Source organism: Haliotis rufescens, unplaced genomic scaffold (assembly GCF_023055435.1).
Source record: "Haliotis rufescens isolate VD_foot unplaced genomic scaffold, xgHalRufe1.0.p SCAF_1, whole genome shotgun sequence".
NCBI classification, from domain to species: Eukaryota; Metazoa; Mollusca; class Gastropoda; order Lepetellida; family Haliotidae; genus Haliotis; species Haliotis rufescens.
Genome location: NW_025963779.1, coordinates 15628660 through 15649437, shown reverse-complemented (window position 1 = coordinate 15649437; position 20778 = coordinate 15628660). Strand labels below are relative to the sequence as shown.

Sequence of the window (20778 nt, the reverse complement as noted above, 5' to 3'; positions counted from 1 at the left end):
CCTACTCAGGACCCACCCGACCCGCGTACCCGAGTTACCCGCCCCAGCCTTTGTACGTGGAGAGCCTTCAAATAAATTATAATATATATATAATTAAAAGGATTAAGCGGCAATGCATACATATATATATCTTTTGGAGGGGGATACCGGCGGAAGTCTTTCCAGTATTCCAGTTTTATCATGGCATGTCAGCTTGATGTGGAGGAAAGCGGTGCTCAGACGGTCCGTAGAGAAATATGTCCCAGGATAACAGATTGAAAACATACTTATGCCTCCTGTTTCACTTTGTTAAATAGAATTATCACAATGATAGAATTCTCTGCTTCCTCTAGGTACCTACCTTGCCTTGAAATCCCAACATGGATTAATTAAAAGAACACTAAAATAATTCAACAGTGTTTATTTACCATAAATAAACAATGAAGTTGACACGGTGGAGGTGATGAGATATATTCAAGGGTAATTTGTGAACAAATAATAAAATAAAACAAACTCAAGCACAGAATCGACTCGAACAACTACAGTGTGACAAAACATCTTTAAGGTTTTTGAAACAGATTAATAAATTACGTAACAGACTAAATCAGTACGTTTCAGTGGTGAAACCAACATATAACTTGTCTCACTTTAACAAATTAAACACACCAAAACAAAATATTTCTCTTATTATTCTGGTATTGTTATAAGTTTCCCAACACGCCATTTCCATAAATTAATTCAGGCTTCAAGAACTTTAAAAAATCAGATTTAACAAAAATTATAATACTAACACTATGATCAAGGGTGTGCTGGCGTTATGATCATGATGTGCTCTTGCCATGATCAACGATGTGCTACCACCATGCTCAAGGATGTGCTACCACCATGACCAAGGATGTGATGCCACCATCGAGGGTGTGCTACCACCATGCTCAAGGATGTGCTACCACCATGATCAAGGATGTGCTGCCACCATGATCAACGATGTGCTACCACCATCGAGGGTGTGCTACCACCATGATCAAGGATGTGCTGCCACCATGATCAACGATGTGCTACCACCATCGAGGGTGTGCTACCACCATCAAGGGTGTGCTGCCACCATGATCAAGGATGTGATGCCACCATCGAGGGTGTGCTGCCACCATGATCAAGGATGTGCTGCCACCATGATCAAGGATGTGCTACCACCATGATCAAGGGTGTGCTGCCACCATCGAGGGTATGCTACCACCATGATCAAGGGTGTGCTGCCACCATGATCAACGATGTGCTACCACCATCGAGGGTGTGCTGCCACCATGATCATCGATGTGCTACCACCATTGATGGTGTGCTACCACCATGATCAAGGGTGTGCTGTCACTATGATCAACGATGTGCTACCACCATCGAGGGTGTGCTGCCACCATGATCATCGATGTGCTACCACCATCGAGGGTGTGCTACCACCATGATCAAGGATGTGCTGCCACCATGATCAACGATGTGCTACCACCATCGAGGGTGTGCTACCACCATGATCAAGGATGTGCTACCACCATGATCAAAGATGTGCTGCCACCATCTAGGGTGTGCTGCCACCATGATCAAGGATGTGCTGCCACAATGATCAAGGGTGTGCTGCCACCATGATCAACGATGTGCTACCACCATCGAGGGTGTGCTGCCACCATGATCAAGGGTGAGCTGGCACTTTGATCAAGGGTGTGTTATGGGTAACGGTAAATACGGGTTGGACACTGAAGCAAAACAGAGAAACATGTTCCAACATCAACATCTAATTTAACCATTGATAAGGATACACAGCCTAATTCATTCAACATGAAATAGTTGCAATAACAATGATTTAAAATATCCGGGTTACAAATGTCGAAAATGTGATTTCAGGAACAAAGCTGCTGATTTTCCCCCTCCCTTACATTTGTAACATATAACAAGCAACTGCTATATCTCTAGCAAACATCACATGAACAGCTGATAGGCACTCACAGGGTACAGTCAGAAATGGTAGGGGGCCACTATTTTAGAGGGATGGGGATGGGGTGGGGCAGGAGAGAGTGGAATTTAGATGGGGTGGTAGGGAGGTTACTGCTGCTTGTCTACGTGGATGGAGGGCTAGGGATAGGGAGAGATGGGTGTGGGGTAAGGAGTGATGGGTGTGAGGTAAGGAGTGATGGGTGTTGGGTAAAGAGTGTGGGGTAAGGAGTGATGGGTGTGGGGTAAAGAGAGATGGGTGTGGGTAGGGAGTGATGGGTGTGGGGTAAAGAGAGATTGGTGTGGGGTAGGGATTTATGGGTGTGGGGTAAGGAGTGATGGGTGTGGGGTAAAGAGAGATGGGTGTGGGTAGGGAGTGATGGGTGTTGGTAGGGAGAGATGGGTGTGGGGTAGGGAGTGATGTTTCTGGGGTAAGGAGAGATGGGTGTGGTGTAAGGAGTGGTGTTTTTGGGGTAGGGAGAGATGGGTTTGGGGTAGGGAGTGATGGTTCTGTGTAAGGAGAGATGGTGTGGGTTAGGGGGATGGGTAAAGGTAAGGTGTAAGGGGTACCGGTATGTGATATTGGGATAATGGGTTCGGGGCTGGATCCATGTTGAGAGACTTGGACATAAGGCCAAGTAACTCCCACTTATAACATGACTGCTCATAGAGCTATTGTTAAATTCAGGTATTCAAGGTTTGCTATACACTGGTCAAGGTAAACGATAAATTGACATGCCAAACAGTTTTACATGAAATATGTTTCTGTTTTCTTAAAAACAATTCGGTTGAAACCTCATGTTAGTTGTATTATTCGATCAGAAAAGAATTGAATGATTGAGGTTTCACCTACATTTTTGAATGGCCAGACAAAAGTTTTTTATTTTGTGAATGAATTTTGATCCTCAAAGGTCCACTTGCTGGGGGCATCGGTCAGTGGGTTTCAGAACAGAATTTCAACTCTACCCACAGATGACCTCTAAATGTGCCAAAGCAATCATATAAATAGACATTAAATATATGACATGTGACAACTGGGGGCACTACTGACAAAGATGCATGCAAGCTTCTTGGCAGTACTGACTCAAAACAAGCACTCCAACATCACACATTGGCACTGATAAGACTTCCTGTAGATAACCTGAATAAGAAATGTTAATAATTCTTACAATGTCTCAATTCCAAACAGCACACTTTACCAAACAACTGAACTTACAAACAAAACCCATTTACACCAATATATATCTAGAATATATCATAAAGGCAAAATGAGATGTCACCACCAAGAGCCATACCCTACTGGAAGTCACAGACATGATCAAATACAACAGAGTCACATAGGCGTTGGGTTCCTAACTGTAGGATTCATTATGCTGGGACTGATCGAGCCCACTTCAGACTAACACACAACCAAAAAAACTGAAGGCAATTAGGTATTAGATATTTTCAATTATAAAAAGACAATGTTAATTCTATCTGAATTTGTCAAAAGTATGACTGACAGCTAATTTGGATATCCTTCTTGAAGGCTAGATCAATTAATGTACATGTACCTGTTTTAGACAACTGACATGTCTTAAATTTAGTCCAGTCTGTTCATATCTCATATAAAATATTTATGAGACAGATTTTAACAAATTTACATGAAAGTAATTTGAAGTTCTCACTAAATGTGCATAACATGTTTTAAGAGTTACTTCCCTTACACTACTTTTTGTCAAACACTTAACATCCACCATCCAAATACATACATCTACAGGTTTCACCAGATGGGTGACCTGAGGTGACAATGTCATCCTACATGTGTCATCTTCAAGTAGAGTATGTGTACGAATCTAGGATTCAAATCCAAACCAGTGCATCCTGGTGTAAAGTTTAAAGAAATAAATATCCTGTTATTAAGTGGTGCTTTTTCAACCAATTATTTCAAGTACTGCAAAGCCAACTCTGTCAGGTTAATTTCCAAACTTAGGATACCATCTACATCTGTAATTCCAGCCTATACTATATAGTACAGTTCAGATGTCTGGCAAATAAATGAAGTGCTGGTGATGAAAACAATTTGTGACTGTCACAATAATTCCTGTCTAAAATGTCTTAAATAGCAAATATATACTTTTCCTTGAATAAAAACAAACAATTGTACATTTTGTACAAATTCCCAGAGTACCAGTCAATCGGTACATGCCCTCACTATCAAATTTTCATATTTGACTTGACAAACACAAGAACAAACCTTCATAAATATCAACTAAGAGCTACCACAAGACTAGAAGACACGTGATAAATTACAGAAGATAATTAAATTATTCAGAGTAATTAACAGGTAAAAGTAAACACAAACATAAGATTAAATAAACAACATAATAAAATAAAAAGAAGGCTTTTCATACAATAGTGTCAAATATTTTCATATCACATCGCCTTAAAATGTACTATGCTTGAATTTCATGTATACATTCACAGCTAATTTTACTAGAGCACTAAGTTTCAAAGACAATTGTTTGTCATTTTTTATAAATTAACACTGCATAAATTCCATCTGATCATCGTCTTAAAAAACAAAATCTTTTAGAAGAATAACAATTTAAATAAAATGCATGTTGAAACCAATTCATAAATTATCCTGTTTCTATATTCTTCATCTACATAGAATATTATGCAAACAATATTTCTTCCAACGCTGAAAACAAATACATTCTCCTTTGTTTTGAGAGAAGACATTGAGCCTTCAGAAAATAACTAATGACTGAAATATGTTAACTCTTAACATGATCTTGTGCTATTCATAGATGATTGTGCCACAGCAAGCTTACATTAGCAGTAGGCAACAGAATGTTACCATGGTAACTGTTATGTTTTCTTTAATTATCTCTACCTCAGTTCTCTAAGTGAATGAGTTGAGTAATACGCCCTTTACCAATATTCCAGTCATATTACGATGGAGGATGCCAAGAAAGGGCACCACACATTGCAACCATGTGGGGAATTGAACCTGGATCTTTGGCATGATGGGCGAACACTCGAACCACAAAGCTACCAGTCCTCCTTTATCTCTTAATTTGTAACAAAAACAGTTTACAGGTAATGAAAATCAGGAGAAGCAAAGAAAGAATATGACGTTACTCTTTGTGTTCATTTTCTGACTACCATGCATCTAAATTGACCCTCTTTTGAAAAATGGGAAAACGGTGCTTTTTAATACAAACACTCAAATACGACAAAATATCAATAATTAAACAATAATCTCATACAAATACAATAAATATTCTATATTCTCTACTGTCATGCAAGAAAACATGCAAAACTGTAAACAAAGACAATGATTCAAACACTACACTTGAAAACCACATGCTAAAGAAAATGTGCACTTGTGATTCATAGATAATAAACGAAAGTATTTTCCAGGGCTGTGGAAATCTTAGCAATGTTCACATGTCCCTGGACAAGTGAACTATCCCAATCTACATATATAGAGTCAATGGTTGTTGTCCATATTCTAGGATAGTTTTGGCAATAGTTTTCTAATATAAAATCTGCCCTGTTCAATAAAACTCGGCAAAATCATGTTTGGAAATTTGATGATAGTTGCTAGTCAATATCATTATTTGTCCATTGATGATCAAACGGAACATTTCTATTTGTATGACAATCATTTCTTCCAAGATGGACACATTACAAATTGTATTTCCACACCCCTGATGTCTATCAAAAGATGGTTTTCCTACTTTGAAAAAAAAGACTTTGATTTTGAATAAAAAATATATATATATAAAATACTTATTACACTGTAATACAGCGGTGCGTACAAAAACAAGAAATGTAGAATACAAAAAACAAAAGTCTTTTACAAATGCATGTTAATGAGGAATAAATACGATCTTAAACTTTCCAGTGGAATATGCAAAGATTTGTAATTTCCTTTACTAGCAGGATTTGGGTGTGGTGCATTATAAGAGGCACAATGAAGTATTGTTTTCCTGGACTGACCTTGCCATGAAGTGCTCAATGAATACTCAAATATTCACATTTGAAGTCTTAAGGATCGACATTTTTAGTGGCTTTGGTGCAAGCGTTCCTCGCTAAACTTTTACCCATAAACTGAGTTGCGTATTCTTCAGTTTGTATTACCATTAAAACTATTTGATATTTGGGAAGGGAGCCAAATATGTGTCCTAAAAAAATTGTTTTGTGGGTCAAATAATAATTTCATCATATGTCTCTGGCCGAAAATATATTTTGTCTCTAACAAAAATTTCAGACTTCCCTAGAGTATTAAATGGCCAGTCTCTTATGTTCTGGTTGCAAAAATTCCACATGGTGGATTCAGAGGGATAAACATTGTCTACCAACTTTGTCATGGTGTTCATTTTTTAAATAGAGAAGGGAGCTGACTCCTAGAGTACTTGAGTAATCACCTACTACTTACCAGGCAACCATTTCAGCCCCAGTGCATTGTACATTAAATAGGAAGTACCTTTCAGAATAAGATCATCTGAAGATTATCCTAAATAATTATGCGATTCCATATGAAAATCAAATTTCTGAAATACATGCAATCAAATTAAATTAAGATGAGGACTAACTTGTTGAATAAAAGAATTGTCAAATTTCATTATTTTCTCAGAAATCATACCAAATACACCTATTCAAAATATTTCCAAAAATACAGGTGTATGAATAAAGTTAACTCAATATCTTGAATATTTTCTGAAATATAACAATGATAACCAACCTGGAAAAGTCTCCAGTGAGATAAACCACTGATACAAGGGAGATAACTCTTCAATGTGAGTGATGAAATACAAACCCACAATCAATAACAGTCATATCACAATTGTTGCAACAAGTACTTGAGGGTACAAAATAGAAAGAGTGTATAGGCACATTTCAGAAGTCAACAATACACAAACAAGAAACATATTATGATATAATTATAGTTTCTGCTCTGCTAAAATTGCTTAGATGTATTTTGTATCACACCATGAAACAGAACATTGATTAATATTCCAGTGAAGTTCCTGCATGTCATGGACAAGCAGTATCTATAATATATGGGGCAAGATAATTTGTGCATAATTACATGTTGAAACACAAAGCACCTTATATCTGACCATACTGATATTTCTTGGTTAATATTTTCAAAATCAAACCAGAAATCACATGAGACTTTATTCCAACCAACAAAGCCAAACCCATGAAAAAGTGTTAATCGCTTAAGATGATAAATTAAATTCTACAGTTTCATAAATTGCAATATTAAAGAGTTTCAAATAATTCTTTTCTCTCACTTATCTTAAAAGTTATTTTCAACAAGATACTTATCCCTCCTTTCACAGCTGTTTGTTGAAAGAATCGTGTATAACACAGTTTTACTACCATGTGTATTTTGTCCCAACTGGTAATTGCATTCACCACAATGTACACGTGTATACCATATTACCATATTCAACCCAATAATTGTCTCAGGCACATAGGTTTCTGCAAGGCATGTGAGTATCTTTATCAGTATACTATCGGTGAGTTAGTTGAGTAGTTCCTATGTTTGCATGTACAGATGTGCTTACTTGCAGATCAATAAAAGAGCAATTTAATGATACGTGTTTCATTAAATAGCAAGTTCTATTTCTCAGGACCTTGACTTTTGCTTACAGTTAAAGATGGTTTCTTATAATTTGTGATTGTGGAAGATATTTCTCAATACATATAAATAGCCATTTATAGCCTTTTGGAGAAATAGCCATGCCTGAATGTGATCCTAAGTCATGCTTACATTATGTCAAGAAATTATTGCTAACCGAAATGATTTCCTAGAGAACCCCTTCAGGGACTGTTGCACTTACTAAAAACAACTGTATTTTTTCAAGCAGGGAGGATGCAAGCAAAAAAGACAAAATCTGTAACAGAGAGTAGTCATAAACAGCTGATAAAGGGTGGGACACTTATCTGGTGGAAATAAGAATCTCAATATTGTTCTAATGATATGTAGTCTCTTATCTTAGTCATGGCATGGGGCACTTTATAAAATATCCATGACACCTTTTCATAAAAACTGACATCTTCTGAAAAGGAATACTTAATCAAGAAAATGGCATGATCAGATATCTGAGTGGGCCGTTACTGACTAACTTTTCATAAGCCTCTCCTCCATGCTGGGATCGAGATGCCAGACAATGTGAGCCATGAATTCCAGGCGGTTCCCGAGGCGCTTCAGACACTTACGACACGTGAAAGGATCTGATGGGTCGGCCGAATGAAGACTCATGTGAAGAAGACTCATTGAATGGTCCTCGAACCAAATGCAACAGTGATCACACCGGATCATCTTTTTCCCGAAAAGATACCCTGAACTCTTGCCTGCTGCTGTTGCTGATGACAACCCTGGAACTCCCATGCAGAGCAAAGGCGGTTCTGGACGAGATGGTCGAATGCTTTGTGTTGGTGTTGCTGTTAAAAGGCTTCTCATGTTGATGTATGATGTTGATTGGTTGCTCAGTGTTTCTTTTCTCATTGATGGAGCTGCTATGATTGGTGGAGGTTTTGGAAGGAGGGAGACAAGATGACCAGATGACCGGTTTCCGCGGTTACAAGATGATGACACGTCTGCTGAGCTGCTTACTTGAATATTATCATCATCCTTCTTCTCATCTTCATCATCTTTCTTATCAGAAGCATCGTCTGCTTCTTCATTGGAATCCTCCGATTTGTCCTCATCGGCGAGATCTGAAGGAATCAGGATCATCTTCATGCCATCACTGAATGTTGTAGCTTTCACCTCTTCCAATTCTTTAAGATGTACATCTGCAATGGAGTTTTCACCCTCTGCTAGGGAGAAACAGTTAGATATTGAAACAGAAGGCCCATCATTATCATTATCATTCTCAACATCTTCATCATCTTGTTCGGCAATGTCATTATCAATAACAATCGACTTGCTTTCATCATCGTCCCCTAAGTGTCCATTAACCTGACTAGGTTTTTCCTCTGAGTATTCTGGTTCTTCCTGAGCCTTCAAGGCCATGTCAAGTGCTTGTTTGGCCAGGACAGCTGGGTTGTTACTCTCTTCTCTCACTTGTCCATCCAGGCCTTCTTTGACATCTGGTTGAGGTCCAAGACCGAATTTGGCAAGTCCAAGAATGGGTCTACTCTCCTCTACTTCCCCTCCCTCCCCTGGCTCTCGTTTGATGCTGATTGGCAATCCCCCCTCTGCATCAAGGCCATCACTGCTGTGGCCATAGAAGATGTTGCTATGAGTTTCCTTATGGTGGTGTAGCTGAAGCGCTGATTCAAATGCTTCTCCGCACCGGTTACAAGAGAAAACCTGAATAGACAAACACAGTTAGTAAATGTTGTTTGACACGGCAGTCAGCAAACTAATGGAGATGCAAGTCAGTCTGTCTGATGTTAAAGGTATCCTGTTCACTGGTAAAATTTCAGACTTTTTAGGGGTCTCCCTATATGTGATAGCTTTTCAGGTTAGTATAACCAGGGTATTTTAGAAAAAGAGGTTTTGGGTATTTACTTAAAATGTAGTTTACTAAATTAAGCTTTTGGGTAAAAATATGGATGCAAATAGAATATATTTCAGGTTTACTTGCATCCATGAAATATTCTTTGAAGTGAGACCAAAATAACTTCTAACCAGATTGGGGCTTTAGACTTGAGTCACCAACTGAATGTAACGTATCATTACTTAACAGTTACTTGTTATATGATAGTTGTATTGAAACTTGACGTATCATGATGCATTGATGTGTCCTTTTTCTGGACTGCACAAAAGGTCATACATTGTAACCACCCTTTCTCCACTGGACGGCTCTTATGACAAGCATGGCGTACTACTACCAGGAACCTCTTCTGTTTGGAGAATCTCCATGGACAGACAAATAGATAGGGAAACAGACATCAAATTTTGTAACATTTCATTGACATATTCTCATGCCTACCCACCTGAACAATCCCATGGCTCCGTAGATGAGCCTGAAGTGTCTGTCGCCTCATGAACCTCATCCCACACAAACGACACACATTTTTTTGCCGCTGTGGCATATGCACTTTCAGATGCTGTTTCACATGGTCAGATCGTGTGAACCTTTTTCCACAGATGGAACAGGCATATGGGCGTTCCCCACTGTGTACACGCACGTGTCGTTGTAGCTTGGATGGTGTGCGGTACGTGCGGCCACACACATAGCAAGCATGTGGCGGCTTCTCGCTGAAGTGCACTTGTGTGTGAGTCTGCATCTCTTGGAGGTTCTGAAACTGCCGGCCACAGAATCGACACATGTAGCGTGTGATGACCTGCACTGCATTTTTAGTGCTGCCTTTGGGTCGCATCGTGGGATTACAGGTCAGAGGTCAGGTTTCAGGTATAGCCAGTTGGAAAAGTCATCATCACCTACGCCATTGTTCCATGTCTTCTAAAAACAGAAAAAGAAAGCTATGAAAATACCTCAGTGATTGATATTTGTTGTTTGTTTGTTGTTTAACATCGCACTCAGAAATATACCAGCTATATCTGTAAATAATCGAGTCTGGACCAGACAATCCAGTAACTGACATCATGAGCATTAAGCCACGCAACTTGGATACGATGACATGCATCAACCAAGTCAGGGAGCCTGACCACCTGATCCTGTTAGTCGCCTTTTATGACAAGCATAGTCGCCATTTACGGCAAGCATGGGTTGCCTGAAGACCTATTCTAACCAGGATCTTCAGTGATTGCGATGGGTCTTACTCCATTTGGAACAGCATTACAGTTATAACAGGACAGAGAAATGCATAATGTGACAAGGCCCGTAATAGTTAACCACTTTGGTTAAATCCACAAGCACAAAGATGTAAGCAGACCAATTGCGGTGAATCTGCGATGTAGTCAGATGACCAGCAGATTCTAACACCTATGTGACCCTCCTACTTAATGAGTGAATGTTGTTTTATACCAATTATGCAACTACTCACCTTGACCATACTGTTATAAACCACACTTTCAATAGTTAAATGAACAAAGTCATGGCATCCTAAAATTATCAGCACAGATCTGTATGGTAATATTGGTATACCCAAGTGTATGCATGCCACCAGCTCATCCATTTTGCATATCACATTAGTGCTTCAGATACCATTGAGTATTTTACTCACACACAAGTATCTTTATGTATCTTCATATTATTTATGTATCTTTTACAATCTCATTAAAATCAGATCTTAGTTCTTGCTTACCGCTAAATAAAGATCTGAGGACATCCCATTACGGGTCACGTCAGAACAACCTTACGCAAACCTTGACCGACCAATGGAATGACCGACAAGAAGTCGACATTAACCAATCAGAAGGGAGCTTTCTCGTGCTTTACGGCACTCATTTCAAACTGGCGACTACGCTTCGAAACATATTTTGACAAATTCTCGATTACAAATTTGAAACCTGAACAAAAGCACATTCTGGAATGGCTAATAGATGGTCTAGATTGTATGGATTCAGTCGTTAAACCCGCAACTATCATTCGGAATACCCTGTGTTAAAGTTTACAAGGTTGCATGATTAGAAGTAACATTCCAACTGTCACTTTCATGATCTGGTAAGCGACGCTCTGATTGGTCGGATGAAAGGTCGTTCTGACGTGACCCGTAATGCGTGTCCTCAGATGTTTGTTTAGCGGTAGCGAGAACTCAAATCTGATTTTAATGAGATTGGTATCTTTTAGTAAGCTCACAACAATGATAAGTTACCATAGCACAATGTCGCGCTTTTGTGCATTAAGGCCATATGATTGCATGGAACTCAAACTTAATTGGGTAATAGTGAATTTATATAAGTATTTTACACATATACAGATCTTATCTGGAGCTCTGCACAATATTTTGCTCTGTTATAAAATCATATTTTTGAATTACTTTTTTTTCCCAATGATAATAACAATTGCTTTTTGTTCAAAGTTCTAAATATGTAAAATGCACATCAAACACTGAAACATAGTAACAATTTCCACATGTTCTAGTTTGCAGAAAGCTCAGAGGCAGATAAGCTTTTAAAAGTAAATATTCAAATGTAGGAAATTAAACATGTTAGAACCTTAAAACATTTGGTATTTATCGTTTCTATTTCTTTTCTTTTTTTTCATTATTAAATAGAGAACTATAGATCAGGCAATAAATTTGTCCAATTTCTGTGTCATCAAAATGTATAATGTATGTACATCTTCTAGATTCTTTGAGCTTACAATACTATTTGAGCAAAGCAATACCATTATCATACAGAAAATGTATGAATTTAGAATATCAACACATGAGTTAGCTATCGAAATAGAAGGTATCAACATTAACATGATTAAGAAGTTAGTTCCAGGGTGTGTCCATTTGTATACATAGTGTAGAAGACAAGTTTCATTTTATTTTAATTTGTCACATGTTTTATCACATTAAGATTCTGTTTTTCAAGCCTTACTAATGGAATAATCTGTCAGTCTTTAAATTAATGCAGTTATTTAATGTACAGAATGTCAAACAATTGTGCAATTTTCAAAAATATAAATCTATAGAGCATGTTAAGAAGTGAAATACCATTATTGTGTACATCCTCCCGTATGAGCTGTTGTTAACTTATGCTTAGCTTGTATCAACATAATATGTAAATACACTGATCACATGTAAGCTAAAAGTCAATGAAGAATTAAAAATATGATATATCTATCAGTTTGCCCTTATCTTTGTAGCTAAGCCTCAGTGATAACAAACATGCCATCTCAAGACAATATATGTAAACAAATACACAGATCAACACAGAATATGATAGAGCCATGTCAAATAGGATCCAGTTATCAACTTATCATGGTATTATACATGTTGTTGTTATTATTATTATTGTTATTAATTCATGAATGCACATGAAATATACTTAAAATATGTACACACAAAACAAGAGTCACAATGCGCCAAACTTTCCACCTGGATTCCCGACAAATAGATATAGAACAAACAGCATTCCTAAGCAATGAAGAACCAAGCAGACGAGCACCTGTTGTTACACGAAATAATGACTGCTCCCTTAATCCCTCGAAGCCCCTTGTGCAAACAGTCAATACAATCACGGTGAGGTAATTTATTCTTACCGGATTAAGGAACAATAACAACATTCTATCTGTAACAAGTTAGCTTAAAAGTTGTCAAAACAGGCTCCATAACAATTTAGTAATCAAATCGCATCTTCAGTCACATCGCCATATTGCCACCCCTAGGGGCCCAGCCAGAGCGACTCCTGGCGGAATAAATTAGTAACAGACATGAAAAAGAATCCCCAAATACAGTAAATATGCCAATAATTGTATACTCCAACATTCTATGTGTGAGAGAAAGACTAAAACCAACAATACCGAGTCTGGAAGTATCGCACACAAGCTCGCTCAACACGACAAAAGCAAGAGCCTTTCAATGCGGAAATAAACCCAGTCACCGCCCCCAACTCGCTGTAGGGTCAAAAGGGTTTCTAGTGCTTGTTGCATGTTGGAAGAACATTATCAAACTACGGGTTTGCGCTGATTCTGCATCGAACCCTTTCAGCATTCATTCAAAATCGATGTGGTGGACAACGTGTAGCATCTATAAAACTGAACAGATCCCTAAAAGCCCGGAAACGAAACAAATGCGGAAAACTCACCAGAGTGTCGGCAGTTTCCCACGGTGTATTGAGGAGATTGTTTCGACGTGTCCAAGGGAGCATTTCGTATTTAGGGTGCAGCGAGATGGGGGTCGGTCGGGTTGGATTTCAGAGGTTTTGCTGTTGTTATGATGGCATATACAGGTGATAAAAATTAATTATACCTCTTTGTGTTGAATTATCACTCTGAATAGTTCGTGAACTAATTTTGAGTTATTTTACCCCAAATTCATGTTCCGCTATATCACGGACCCATACATGTGGGTCCGTGGCTATATATAAACTCTTCATATATATTTCTTAATACGTTTATATAGTCGTATATATAAAAGAGGCCTAGTGACCGCACAAACAAGTGTAATACTGAAATTAATTGAATGACATATGTTTTATTGGATTCGAATGTAAGACCCATAAACGATTTATGTTTTACTATCATTTTGTCCCCTGTCGTCAGTTAAGTCCTATATAATCTTAATACAATAATCACAGTTAATCCCAATTCAGTGTTAAAGATAATCCGACAGATTCAGGGATTTTTTTTGTGCAATGCGTGTACAAACACATTATATCTATGACACTCCCAAATTGTCCGTATTTATATGCGACCGCCTTGCCTATTATAATTATATGACCCTCCCAAAGTGAGCTTGTCAATTTTAATCATGACATTCCCATTGTTGAACTGGAGCACGGTGTCATTGTTATATTTTACCCAGAAAGAGAAGTGAATGCAACTTTGGATTGTTGTATACGTACAACGTCACAAACATCATCCATTGTTCATGACGTCACATGAGTTTTGACGTCATTGGAACACAATGTTTTCATATCTGTTTTTAGCGTGACCGTCAAACAAATATTTTTCGACATAAATTCAAGTATTTATTTTAATGAAAATGTACTTGTTGACACATAAAATATACAGGATTATCTGTCCGGAGTGGCTTTCTGTTCTAAAATAATTATTCTGTGGATTTAATCCGTAATCTTTTGTACCTACCTCCTTAATTAATTATTTTATGTTACTGCCTTGTCTACAATGGCTGAAGACAGATGATTTGGATAAACCAAGCATTGGTTCAGATAATACATTATAATTACGACTTATCAAACATTGATACATGACCATTTTCAAGGAAAACATCCTTAAAAATCTTCAAAAGAAATCATGCTGGCATTTATTTCGTTCTCCCTCACCCTTTTCCCCGTCCTCAGGCTCGACAATAAAGTGAACTGATAAGTACATAATTAAATCACTTCCTTAAGTGCATTGTTGGTATACCCAACGCAAAGTAAACAAAAACGGTACAGCCTATCCATGAGCATGTTAGTGTCGACAAATTCCGGAGATGTTCGGATATTTCCGTGTCTTACTGGGCTTCAGTATTAAATGAAGCATACGTAAAAGATACCCATGGCCAATTTGAAACCGTGCCATGAAGCCAGTGAGTTTAACATTTACTTATATCTTAATGTGCAGTGCTTTAAACAAAACTGGAACAATTCGCATGTAGAATTACAATTTATCACGACATGTATACAAAGGCTCATTTTCTAGGATACTGACTGATTTTCACCAAAATATCCTAAAGAATGTTTTTCCTACTTAAGTAATGATACGTAATGTATAAACAGGTTAAAAATCATTAAAAAAACATGTCCAAGTGCCATTTGTCTCAAGCAAAATCACTGATCATCAGCTGAAGGACAACGCCCAACTATAATCGATCAACTTCCATGGCGAGTCCGCCCAAGGTCGTCATGAATCCGGCAGACCATTAGCAACATATATTATGAATAAGAAGAATCTCAGTTGTCAGTGCTATATACTAGTATATACCATGGACAAAACACTATCCATTAACCCGTCCCATCATTTAGTTATTATTAAAGTGTATTAGCGGTATTGCTACATACTGAATAATTACATTTGGGTAACTATGACAACGATCAATGTTTACTGTCCTGTATCTACCTGTATATTGATCTCTGATAACGACGTCATTATGCTATGCTGTGTTGCCTTGAGTGAATACAGTTCTGTTCTGTCCGTTACGACTACCGTTATGTACATGCTTGTTTGTTTGTTGTTTAACGGCGCACTCAGCAATATTCCAGCTATTTGATTGCGGTCTGTAAATAATCGAGTCTGTACCAGACAATCCGTGATTGGCATTATGAGCATCGATCTACGCAATTGGGATACGATGACATTCATCAACCAAGTCACTGAGTCTGACCACCCGATCCCGTTCGTCGCCTCATGCCTCAAGTATAGTCGCCTTTTACGGCAAACATGGGTTGCTGAAGACCTATTATTACCCAGAACTTCACGGGTGTTATGTACATGCAAACACATTGTCACAAGACGCATGTACCTAAAGACAGAATATATTTTAAAAATAATTTACATTAACATTAAAACTCCGATTCTGCGTGTCTTGGTCTTGTTGGTCGTGCATAGATACATCGATGCAATTTGGTTACATTTGAATATGACCCGTGAAGATCCGGGGTTGAATAGGTCTTCAGCAACCCATTCTTGCCGTAAAAGGCGACTATGCTTGTCGTGAGAGACGACTAACGGGATCAGATGGTCAGGCTCGATGTCTTGGTTGATGCATGTCATCGACCCCAATTGCGTGGATCGATGTTCATGATGTCAATCACCGGATTGTCTGGTCCAGACTCGATTATTTACACACTGCCGCCATATAGCTGGAATATTGCCGAGTGCGGCGTTAAACAACAAACAGACAAACAAAACATTTAAATATTGCTTTTGTAATAATGTGGAGAACTATTCATATAGACATTTTGCTGTCTGTTTACCATCCCCATCTTTTCTTAATGGTTTAGAAATAATCATTGTTTAACCGGATCATATATGCCGCCAATGACTGTCAAGGGGGGAATTAATTAAGAGTTTGGACATAAATTCACTGAATAAAACAGTACACTTTCAAAATCTACGTCTGAAATTATTAAGTGTATTTATCCAGGCGCATACACTTGTTCTTCTTACTTGATGCTGTGAAATAGGTTTTTTAACATACGGATGACAATACGAAAGATTTTATCAGATTCCCAAAGTTCAACATTTCATGTTCCTGAGATCATTTGTCAGTCTTTTCCCTGAATATATGTAGTACACAACAGTGTTATTATACTGCCCTGTCATCTTTAACGAAGTGAAGATGCTACTTAAGCACATACTAAAATTGCTCTGCCGGTTATTCCATGTATGTTCTTAGTTCGTTTCGATTTCTCGCCAATTAGATTAAATCGATAATCCCAATGCTTCACTATAACGCGTTTAACAGCCTTGAGTGACGTCGCCGTCAGCACATCTTATGTTATATAACAGGCGGATCGATTTACAAAACTAACAGCATTGATGTAACCAGCTGGTAACAAACCAGTTTTGTTACAAGATCTGATGTTCATGCCGGAGGGTGTTATAGCGGGGGAAATGTCCCGTTCCGGTCTATTTATAGATATACAGTCAGGTTGACAAGCGCCAGGTGCTTCAAAGTTGGATAGACTCGCCATTTCTGGGTCTCTAAAACGTTGTCCACCGTCATGGAGTACGATATCTAGATGTATTTTCAACGAAACCGTGACAAATATTAACTCTTATTCGATACTAGAAGGATTATCGGCGTATTGTCTTGCGTGGAGTACAGGTGAACGGGAAGTAGTGACGCACGCACAAGCATTATCGTCTGTTTTACCTGGATTACAAATGGGCTTGCACAGTTTTTACTCAAAAGACGGAGTGTCTCCGAGCTGTATTTGATTAACAAAACGTTACCATGGCAGTGTCTGTCACCTGGTTGATACACCTGGTTTGTATCTACATGATAATTAATCAAGGTAAGTAATAACTAGTTACCTATAGTGTTCAACGAAGCACGAGGTGTTGTACATCTTTGAGCCGCGACTAATGAGATTATGTCGGCAATAATCTGTGTTGTGTATTGATACTAATGCTATATTGTGGCGGTCATGTAAACACCATTGTTTTGGTCATTGTGCTACCTGTTTATTGTGAATTACTGCTGTATCGCAATAACCGGATTATCAAGTGTGACCTTGACATTCATGACAGAAATGTGACACGCTCCCGTTAAATTAGTGTAGACTAAACTATGTTATTCTCAAGCATTTCGTTACATTGATGATAGGACGATTTAGACGACAGTAACAGAGACCAGCGTTTTGAATGTAATTGTGGTGACGAGTTCGTAAACCGTTTTTTTTAACCTCATAGTAAGTTGTCTCCAGAAAACTCTACCATACCTGGCAACACACAATACTGTTTTAGTGAAACATTCCTCATAGGTAGGTAGGTAGGTAGGTAATTTAATTCATGTCTCACCTCATACAAATAAAATATATACACGTCACGTGATAAAATACATGTGATGAGCCATCCCGTATGGGATTATGAGAGACTATAGAACGTAAAAAGATACACAGACATAAAATATGGAATAAATATATATACGTTATTAAAAAGGATAAATAGCATAAAAATATTTATAAAAGTTTAAGATGTATATAAAAGTAATTTTCTAACATCTAAGACATCCATGCAGGTTTTGGCAGTAACTTAAAAAATATATGGGCATGACATAATAAAAGCTAACTGATCAACATCAGACATATAATAAAAATTGGCATTTAACGTTGAACATAAAACTAACATATTTTTAGTAACATTTTTATATAGGGGGCAGTGTAAAAGTACATGTGCTTCATGTGCTTATAAATAATACCATGGGACACCGCCCTAAAGTACGGGCGTAACGTTAATTCCTAGCCGTGACCTAAACCCTTAGCACAGTGCTTTGTGGCAGTCTCGGTGTTTGCCTTTCATTTGTGCGGTTTGTTTACACACAGCGTGAGCCTCTTGTGCCTGTATAATTTCTAAATGTTTATTCGTTCGATGCAGAGCGCCAGATTTATTTCAGTAGTTTATATGTCACGTGGACCATTACAATGTGAAAAATATGGACCTGGTTTGAGAAATATGTGGATCAGTACATGTATATGTTTTAAGATCAAAGGACGCTGGAAGTGTGTTTCAAACGTATTTCACTGACGGTGTTAACATTGTATTGTCAGTGAACAGACTGAGGTTTAATTTGGTTTAAGTTTTACCCTTTCTTACAAACGATTGGTTGTGAGGCTATTATACAAGGAAGTTGGTATGTATACATGCATATGAATCATCCTTTGTTCCTTGACACAACAAGGGCGGTATAATAATTATTTTTTTTAAATGAGGCGAGATTCCACTGAACAGACACTCATTTCGACGAACATAGAAAATAAGAAACAAACCTGCCGGGTAAAAGAAAGTTTGATGATGGATGTAAATGAAACAAACAAGAAATGGTTATTGGACGGTGATGTTTTTAATACGTGTTCCGGGGTATCACAGTTAGGTTTTGGACCTTGCAGTGTTTCGGCGATCCGAGGAACGTTTCTGTAACGCTTGTACTTTTTTGATGAAATTAAATTTTCAAGTGTATTTTTTGCGCAGTGTGTACACATATAAAATATATGCTCTGGAGTCTGTAAGAGACTAACAATCACTTTTTTTTGTGGCGTCATGAAATTATTATTGAAACACCATCTATGGTGTATGTAGGATCGGATCAAATTGTCACACTTTAATTTTGATCATGCATGCTGCTGTACATATGCATATGTGCAGAAGGGTTTTCTTGAAAAAAACACCAACATGTTGTTCTATTTTGAATTAATACAATATGGATAAAAATTATCAGTGTGTGAAACAATAAACATACATGTAAACTATTTTAGAATATATATATATATATGCACGTGGAAACATGTATTCTCTATTATGAGTACGAATGTTTATGCAACGCATCAAGTTCTTTGCAACCCTTTCATTTTGACCTCCATTTTTACCCGGACACGTTGCGTTTTCTGGGTATGGTCCATTTTAATGAAGAAATGTAATGTCACGTTGTTTTTTTCTGTCTACTTTTCTCTGTAAACAAATAAGGTTAATGCTATTGTAAAACATGTTTTAAAGTGTTGTAGTATTTCTGCTTCATGCGTCATAGGTAATGATGAACTTACGTTAGTTCCCAGACTCATGACATAATTATCATGTAATGTCTTACTCGTTGACACTCCGGCAAGTCTTTAAATCACGTTGCCACGCCTGTGTACGTGACATGCCACTTGAACGTCTTCAAAGGCTCTTACCGTGATACGGAATGCAATCATAGATTTGTCTTATTATTCTTTCCTCATTGATGTTTGTTTGTTGTTTGACGCCGCACTCAGCAAAATTCCAGCTATTTGACGGCGGTCTGTAAATAATCTGGACCATTGAGTCTGGACCATTCAATCCAGTGATTGACATATCATGAGTCCACACAATTGGGATACGATGACATGCATCAATCAACCATGTCAGCGAGCCTGACCACCCGATTCCGTTAGTCGCATCTTACGACAAAAATGGGTTGCTGAAGACCTATTCTAACCCGGATCTTCATGGGTGTCTAATTGATGGGACATGATGTTATGCGCAATGTTGATTGTATAAAACAATTTCTGAAGATATCACACTCAACCTAATATAGTAATATATATTCATTTGACATTATACGGACACGTGTTTCATTTAAGTTCGAGTTTTGACAATATTACAACCTCTACTACACTACTATACCGTTTCGCATGTACGTAAACATTTATACTCAAGCCACTTGTCAAGACATACCAAGGTAGTTTTTAACCACGTATTGGGCCGAGGTAAAAATAAGTCACATCTCATTGTTACCCTTGCACACTGCTGTGTATTTCTTGTGGGAATATTAATACATGTTACAAGCTATTTCACAACGACTTGTGAAACACAAAACATATTTGGCAGAATCTGAAGTTGAAGTTTGACTTTGGTTAAATTATAATTTATGATTGAAAAATACCATCCTCAGAAAACCTGTATAATGGATCCATCTGAATACCATACACCTTTAACCTGATAAAAAAAGAACGCTGTCACTGTTGGTTTGCCTTTGAGCATGTATTATATAGCGCGGTACTGCTGACGCATAACGCCTCTAAGCGGTGTTCCGATGTGACTCATTAATATGCTTGAATACATA

General features: G+C 37.8%; 2 protein-coding genes across 5 annotated transcripts in view; one reads left to right on the top strand and one right to left on the bottom strand.

Annotated features, from left to right (window-relative positions):
- Nucleotides 1-2100: 2100 nt before the first annotated feature.
- LOC124149255 (zinc finger protein Eos-like) lies at nucleotides 2101-13764 on the bottom strand. 4 transcript variants are annotated; one of them, XM_046520719.2, is made up of 3 exons: nucleotides 13616-13764; nucleotides 9907-10376; nucleotides 2101-9277 (listed from the first exon to the last, which is right to left on the bottom strand). In XM_046520719.2, the coding sequence occupies exons 2-3, from the start codon at nucleotides 10291-10293 to the stop codon at nucleotides 8081-8083; spliced, it is 1584 nt and encodes a 527-aa protein (XP_046376675.1). In that variant the 5' UTR covers nucleotides 10294-10376; nucleotides 13616-13764; the 3' UTR covers nucleotides 2101-8080. The 4 variants fall into 4 exon arrangements, with proteins under 4 accessions (XP_046376675.1, XP_046376688.1, XP_046376681.1 ...); XM_046520732.2 differs by having other exon boundaries at nucleotides 9907-10373; nucleotides 13616-13677; XM_046520725.2 differs by lacking the exon at nucleotides 13616-13764 and adding an exon at nucleotides 13332-13566.
- Nucleotides 13765-17116: 3352 nt separating this feature from the next.
- LOC124149246 (cubilin-like) overlaps nucleotides 17117-20778 on the top strand; it is a 36729-nt gene continuing 33067 nt past the window's right edge. The window contains exon 1 of the mRNA XM_046520706.2: nucleotides 17117-17494. Within this exon, the coding sequence (XP_046376662.2) occupies nucleotides 17434-17494 (61 nt within the window). The 5' untranslated portion in view covers nucleotides 17117-17433. The remainder of the gene's footprint in view (nucleotides 17495-20778) is intronic.